The following is a 7,680-nucleotide window of genomic DNA, read 5'->3' as shown; positions in this document are numbered from 1 at the left end:
ATAACAACGAGATTCAGTTTATAGTAGATACTTTTGTTGAAAACGGTTATAATAGAACAATAGACAATTTTTATTGACGTCGCTTTTGTAATGACTTCTTTATGTTTTTTAATATTTTAATTTGTAACGGTTTTTAAACAGGCATTTTACATTTTACACTTAATATGAAAATATCACTTAAAAGAAAATTGATTAGTATGCAGCTGTTTTTATGGTTTATAACTTATCACAATTATTTGTTAAAATATAAAAACAGTTACATATAATCCGTTTTTATGCGTAATTTTTGTTACATTTTAGTATTCGGCCAAATACCGAATAGTAAAAAGTAGCCGAAATACCGAATAGTCACTAAATATTCGTGACATCTCTAGTAAAAACTGTCAATATTCAAAGCCTTTGTTAGTTTATCAAAACACTAAATCAAGATGACTCTTACCGAAGTTAACGAAATTTATACTGAATGCAAAAATGTATTGTAAAAACGAATGGAAAAAAAGATAATTTTTTCATTAAATATGAGCTTAAAGTTGAGTTTTCACTTATCCGTTTACGGGAAGGAAAAAATAATCACGTGGGGATGCGTAGTTTTAATTTGTCCGAAGGAAAACTACGCATGTACCGTTCACTAATTGTACATTACCATTCACTATATATCAGAAAGCTTGAAAATAAATTTCTTTATTTTATCAAAATTGAGTTAGATATACTGAGAAACTAATAAGATAGTTGACTATTGGTATTTTGACCATATTTGTTGTATATAGGATATTTGGAAGGAGTTAAATACAAGGAAACCAACCTCACATTTGCGCTAAAATTATTGTAATAATATGTTTTGATTCCGATGGAATCAAAACATACTATTACATACATTGTGAAATTCTATGATATAGGAACCACTCCATTTGTCGGCAATTTGCTTTTTTCTCAAAGGTAACTTTTCTAAGGTTGGTTCTTTTAGGAAAAACAACAGGCCACATAAAATTTTCAAAAGAAAAGATTTTAGATGAGATTTAGAATTTAATTTCTTATCTAATTTAGAGGATTTTTTTTAGCGAAACTACAAAACTTTGAATAAAAATAAAGGATTTTTTCTAAAAATAGGTTTAACGTCTACGTTCTACACTTATGGGGTTTGGACAGAGGTTATTAATGTCATTTTTTATGTTAAATAGCATGGATTTGTTAAAGCAATTTTTCACAATCCGATGCACTTTTAGTTGTTAATCAGTTTTGCAGACCAGGAATGGATATTTTGAGTATTATACTACCATCAAAAAATAAAAAAGTTAAAGTGGAGATAAGGATAACAGAAAATTTTACAGAATGGTTTTAAAAATAGAGGACTTTAGAGGAGCCACCCTCTACAACAAATACGCACACACACAAAAAAATACAGTAGTAGCGAGTAAGAATGAGTGATATAAAAAAAATTACTTCTTTTAAATGATATTTGCATTTAACTGCTAAAGTAAAATACAATGCAATATACGTAGTTATAATTTGACGACTTTAACTAAATGGAAATTTATGTTTTCATAATTTAAAACCTTTTAACAGACTTTTGATGAAAAAATGAAATCAACAACTTGTAGCCAATGCTTGATTTAAATGATGTTTTATTAAAACCATACCCTCACATTTTAAAACTTTTTGACCACTAAATTTATTCAGCTAACTAAATTGGATGGTTTGTCTGAAGCAGAACGACGTTTTTTACCCCCCTCCTTTCCTACCCCCCTCCTTTCCATTTTTATTTATCGAGAATAAGTAGTATTGTACTCAAATAAAAAAAAAAGTAAAAGTAAACAACTCTTATAATATAATAATGAAAAAAAAAAAATTATTAAAAAAAAATAAAATTCTTTTTATCATTTTTTTAATGATTACATTTTATACATAAGTTTTTGGACGCAACGGGGATAAATTAATTTCTAACGCTGCGCAGGTCTGTAACGCAGTCACATGAAGTGTGGCTTAGTATAAAAAATAACGGATTAAAAATAATTTTTAAAAACGCCACTTCACTCTGGGAACCCACGATTCGTTTCCTAACTTTCGAAAAAACAAACCTTCAGCATTTCCTAAAATAATTTGAAAATTAAAATTAGATTATGCACCATGATCACAAAATTCGATTACACACATTAATTGATTTTATTTAGCTAAAATTTAGTTTTTTCATTAAAATGAGCAATAGATAAGTAAAAAATTTTTACTTACCTAACCATTGATTAGGTCCAAGCGTGTGAATTTGATCGTAATCATCCTCTAAATTTTTCCACAAGTTTGGATCAAGATTATTTAATGCCATATCTTTAAACTGTTGGTTGGTCAGTGCGATCCATTTATTTAGGCTTTTATGAAACATCATGTACGTTTTGCAATTGCGATGAATAGCATATAATTCTTTTGTCACCTTGTGGTGACCGAGAACGGAACCAATTCTTACATCTAAGTCTACAAAATAAATTTTATTGCAATTCAATAAGTTAGCATTAACTCGAAAAATATTTAACTGAATACACACATGAGCGCTTTGGGTGCAATCCAACATTAATTATTGTTATTTGCCTTTTCATGGTCCACAGATGTTTTTAATTTAAAAAACTTTAATTAAATATAATACAATATATTAATGAATGCAAACCTAAGAAAAAAAACTAGACAAAAAAGCCTATTGCAACATGACTCATAAATTCATGTACAAAATCGACTTAAAGTATAGTGCAACATACTAAGCATAGTTTGAATATTTCAGTTTGTCGCTTATTGCCGTCTCGTTTTCTCATTGACCATTTAAGTTACATAAAAGTAAAAAAACTTGATTGAAGCTCTGAAACTTTAACTATAAATCGATATATATCGATTTATAGTTAGAAATATATATTTATATATATATATATATATATATATACATATATGTGTATATATATACATATATGTGTATATATATATATATATATACATATATATATATGTATATATATATATATATATATAAGTATATATATATATATATATATATATATATATATATATATATATATATATATATATATATAAATATATATACATACATATATATATATATATATATATATATATATATATATATATATATATATATATATATTTATATATATATATTTATATATAATTATCGATATCGATAAACATTTAGGTAAAAAAACTTAAAACGTTAACTATTAAGTATATTAATAAGTATATAATTACTTATCTTTTGCCTAATCCATTAATACTTACTGGCACATGAAATATAAAAAACTCACCAGCCCATAAATATCCATCATCGTTAGAGTAATAACATGCTACTGTCGTGCTAAAATAAGTTTTGAAAATGATAAACGCTGTTAACAATGTGAAAGACAATATTTAGTGTAACCGTACACTAATAAAGTTAAAAAAAAAAAAAATTTAATAATAATGAATAAAAATTAAAAAACAAACAAACAAAAAGCAGTAACAAAGAAAATATGAAAAAAGTAAATAAAATATATACCACAAAACTTATAGAGAATACTTACCTTGAACTTGCAGAAAATACTTACCTTGGATAATGTTGATTCATGCATACATATATATGAGAGTTTTCGACATCCCAATAAATTCCACGACCGTAGGACTCTAAAAAGAATAAAAAAGAAAATCATCATCATTTAAAACTTTCAATTAAAAGTCTAAAATGCGCTTATGCTGGTTAAGGTAAAAGTATTTTTTGCTTAAACCATTATTAGCCTTGTCTTATACCTTAACCAATTTTCGCCAGCTCAAATTGATATGACATAAGGTCAAACTTAATGCCATTAGCCTGCAATAAAACAAAACAGCTTGCTTATATTTTTGTTTTTGTTTTATGTCAGATTGTGCTAGAACTGTTCAGCACCTTTTTCAGTGCTAATTAGCGATTTTCCCTGGTTGGGAATGTGCTAATTAGAATTAGTTTGTATTTGCATCTGTTTTTCAACACATCCGTTTGTAATTGACAAATTAAATATTAAAAGCTTATAAAATTCACCTTTTAGAATATCTTCATTTGCAACAACTGGTATTTTTGCATGGCTAAAACATTGAACTCCCACTCTAAATGTTTTGACTGTTGTCATAGGATTTCTAGATTCAACTTGAAATGATAACATTAATAGAATATCTAATGTGATTATGCCAGCCATTGGACAAACTGCATCATTAAAAAAAATTGTGAAATTGTAATTGAATAAGTCAGGTGGGTTGAATTTACCATTGAACTAAATAAAAAAAATAATGCATTAAAAACAAATTCCAAAAAACAATGTTGTTACTTGTGGGGCTCAGGTTTTACTTATAAATTTTACATTTACTTAAAAATATACTCAACGAAAAAGAAAAAAAACTATATATATATGGGTTTTTTTTTTCATTGAGTAAAAACTATATAATATGTATATAGCTAAATAAAAAATCATACTTTAAATCCACCCGTTAAAACTCCTTAACTGTCTATTAAACTGCTCAATAAAATATAATAAATCAATTTATTGTTTAAGGGGTATACCTCCTAATAAACCTAAAATGACAACTTGGTATTGTATCTTATAAAACTACATATTTTCAAGGTCTGAAAAATTTGTGCAAATTAATTAAAAAGCGTATTTATATAAATTCGTGGCAAACGTCTATCATGGCGAATTGGCGATTGACGAAAAAGCTAATGTTTATAGCAGATGACAATTTGAGAACTGTTGCATATTTCTAAATGAAACTTTGAGTTTCATTTAGAAATATACAACAGTTTATAAGACTTTTTAAAACAAAATCTGCAACTTAAACTAAAAAAATAATATAATTATTATTATAATATTTTTATAATTATTGCCTTAACTGCCCTAAGTTTTTAGTAAAAAAAAAAAATTAGTAAAGTACAAAAAAACTTCTTAGTTTAAAAGTTAGGACTCGAATGTTTTTAAAAAGTCATAAAAACATACCCTAAAAATTTGATCACTCTACCATTTATAGTTTAAAAGATATCATTTGCGTAAACTGGCTCATCGATAAATAAATTCATTTTGAGTGAAAGAATTTTAAAGTTTAAAATTGTGTATAAAGCCATTTCAGCTTTAAACATAGCACAAAAAACAAAAAATAATAATATATAAAGAAAAAAGTTATATAAAAGATTAAGACTCATAAGTAGTAATATTTTTGTTATCAGGTGATTTTTACTACAATACATTGTCATTATTTTTGTACTGTGCTTGACAAAGTTTGCATTTGTTAATATTGATGCATCCTTTTGTTGTACAATTGCCAGGGATCAACCGGAATACCTCCATAATTTGTAAAGTTACTTTACTACCAATGTTAAAACTGGCCGCAGAATTAAAAAATCAGAGTTTTGGCTTTTCAAAAGTAACAAATTAAGTCTTAGGGAGATGCTCCCAAATCATGGTATTGAAAGATTTGTTAGCATTTTGTTTTAATCATAGCGTTCTCTATTACAGGTCTATTCATGGTGCAACAAGATTTTTTTGTGGAGATCTTCTTTTTTACAGCAAAAAAGAATTATTTCTCCATGTTTAGACCACTCGGTGTAGTTAAGTCGATTTACAAATTATTTTAATTCTTTTACTTGAAATTAGCATGATTTTATCAGCGTGTTATGTCCAAAGAAGAGCTTTAAATATTATAATTTTTTTGCTTAAGGTTTTTTTAATATTTAAAGAAACTTTTCTTTTTCTATTATTTTATTATTTATAATTTTATTATTATATTTATATTTTATATATTTTATTATTATATAATTTTCAAAACTTTTTTACTACCCCTAATAGTGAATCTAAAGAACACCATTTTGGAATCTTCAGATCAATTTTGTTCATCGACACTAACATAAATTTAGTTAAAAACTTTTGAAAAAGTGCCTTAACCCACTATAGATCCTAGTTCTAATCTGTTCTGACGTATATTACCTATATATAGTTGTCAAAATACAATATTTCTATCAATTTTCACAAAAAAATACTGGAATTTTGACCAAGAAAGAGCTTATAATTAACAAAAATTGCCAATAAACAATCAGAACAGATCATATTTTTAAACTATGATGTTTATTTTATCTAAAAAACGTATTTATTTAAAATCTTATTCAAATTTGGATTGTGATTTTAGGATTTAAAAAAAAAAAAGAATCATCCGTCTGGGTTTTTTCACTACAAACATTTATATTTTATGATAAATAATAATATGATAATACCGCAAAATTTATCATTTGAATTTTTTTCATCTTTTTATAATTCACAGAATATTTTGTTGACTACAACATATTTCACGGAAATATGTTGTAGTCAACAAAATATCATACAGACACTATAATATTTTAAAATTGCCTTAACTACACCGAGCAGATAAAATACCATGTCATTTATGGTATATCTTTAAATAATGGTATATAATATTATGTTAATAAACTTATATAGTTTAACACAGAATTTCAGATTTAATTCAAAGCGAATAGTATATTTACAATATTAGATTAAATCATCATGCCAAATAAATGTTGTGTGTATGGTTGTCACACCAACTATCAAAGTGAAAATAACAAAATATCTAGTGAAGTTATTAAAATATCAGTTCATCGGTTTCCAAGTAATAACATTGAGTGTGAAAAACTATTCAAAAATCTAATTTAGTTGTTATCATATATACTGTTATCTGTGAGTTACACTGGCCTCCAAATTTTGATCATTTATAGTATCAAATAAAAACGTCTACCAAAAATGCTCCTTCTGTTTGGCTGGGAGTACCTTTATCTCAGATTCCAACTGAAAGAACTACCAAAAGATCTTTAAGTGGCATTAGAAGTACGCTAGATGACGAGCTAGACACATTCCTTAAAAAGGATAAAGCTGCTTTTTGTGACATTAAAAACAAGTTTATCAACAGCAGTGATCACCAATATCCAGATATATTGTTTATGGTTGATGTTTATGTTGTTATACAATCTTTTCAATTTTTTTATAGAATACCTTTTTTTGTACTTAAAATTTATTAAAATCTTACCATTGAAACATTTCATTATGGGTATAAGTATGTAACTGTTGATACCTAAGTTTGATGAGGTACTTTGTTTTTCAAGCTTCTTAAAAATGGAAAATTAAAAAGAAGTAATTGTGCAACATATTTCAGTTATGGAACCAAAAACAATTGGAGATTTTGTTCAACTCAAATAGCTATACATTCTTTTGTATGTTTTTCAACATCAAGGGCATTATATAATTGCTTAGGAAATGATTATATAATTGCTTAGGAAATGATTTTCAACTTCCCTCTAAGAATGCTTTTTAGTTTAATTTTTAATTTAATTAGTTTTAAAAAAATTCCAAATAATTTAACGGAAAACTCATTTTTCTGATGCAACCTTAAAAATTATGATTTTTTTTTAAGTGTACGATTATTTTTTTTGCATACTGTAGTTTCTTAAAAATAATGCTAACTGATAAAAATAATATTTAAATCATTATTTATAAAAATAAAAAATCCCATTTTATTATCCGAATTCATAAAGTAAAATGTAAAAATTTTATTTTAGAAAAATTAAAAAAATAAAATTGTTCAAAACAAAAGTTATATTTTTGTTTGATTATTTTTGGCATCAATTTTTAAAGAGTCAATTTTATT

At 25.6% G+C, this 7,680-nt stretch overlaps 1 protein-coding gene across 4 annotated transcripts in view; it reads right to left on the bottom strand.

Moving 5' to 3' along the window:
- Positions 1-1,808: 1,808 nt before the first annotated feature.
- Positions 1,809-7,680, bottom strand: part of LOC136080611 (uncharacterized) — a 129,393-nt gene continuing 123,521 nt past the window's right edge. For all 4 annotated transcript variants that reach the window (XM_065797472.1, XM_065797474.1, XM_065797473.1 and 1 more), the window contains 5 exons: positions 4,043-4,271; positions 3,576-3,651; positions 3,297-3,346; positions 2,227-2,463; positions 1,809-2,087 (listed from right to left, as the gene is read on the bottom strand). In XM_065797472.1, the coding sequence (XP_065653544.1) occupies positions 2,014-2,087; positions 2,227-2,463; positions 3,297-3,346; positions 3,576-3,651; positions 4,043-4,271 (666 nt within the window). In that variant the 3' untranslated portion in view covers positions 1,809-2,013. The remainder of the gene's footprint in view (positions 2,088-2,226; positions 2,464-3,296; positions 3,347-3,575; positions 3,652-4,042; positions 4,272-7,680) is intronic.

Source organism: Hydra vulgaris, chromosome 05 (assembly GCF_038396675.1).
Source record: "Hydra vulgaris chromosome 05, alternate assembly HydraT2T_AEP".
In the NCBI taxonomy this organism is placed as follows: Eukaryota; Metazoa; Cnidaria; class Hydrozoa; order Anthoathecata; family Hydridae; genus Hydra; species Hydra vulgaris.
This window is presented reverse-complemented; position numbering and strand designations above follow the sequence as displayed.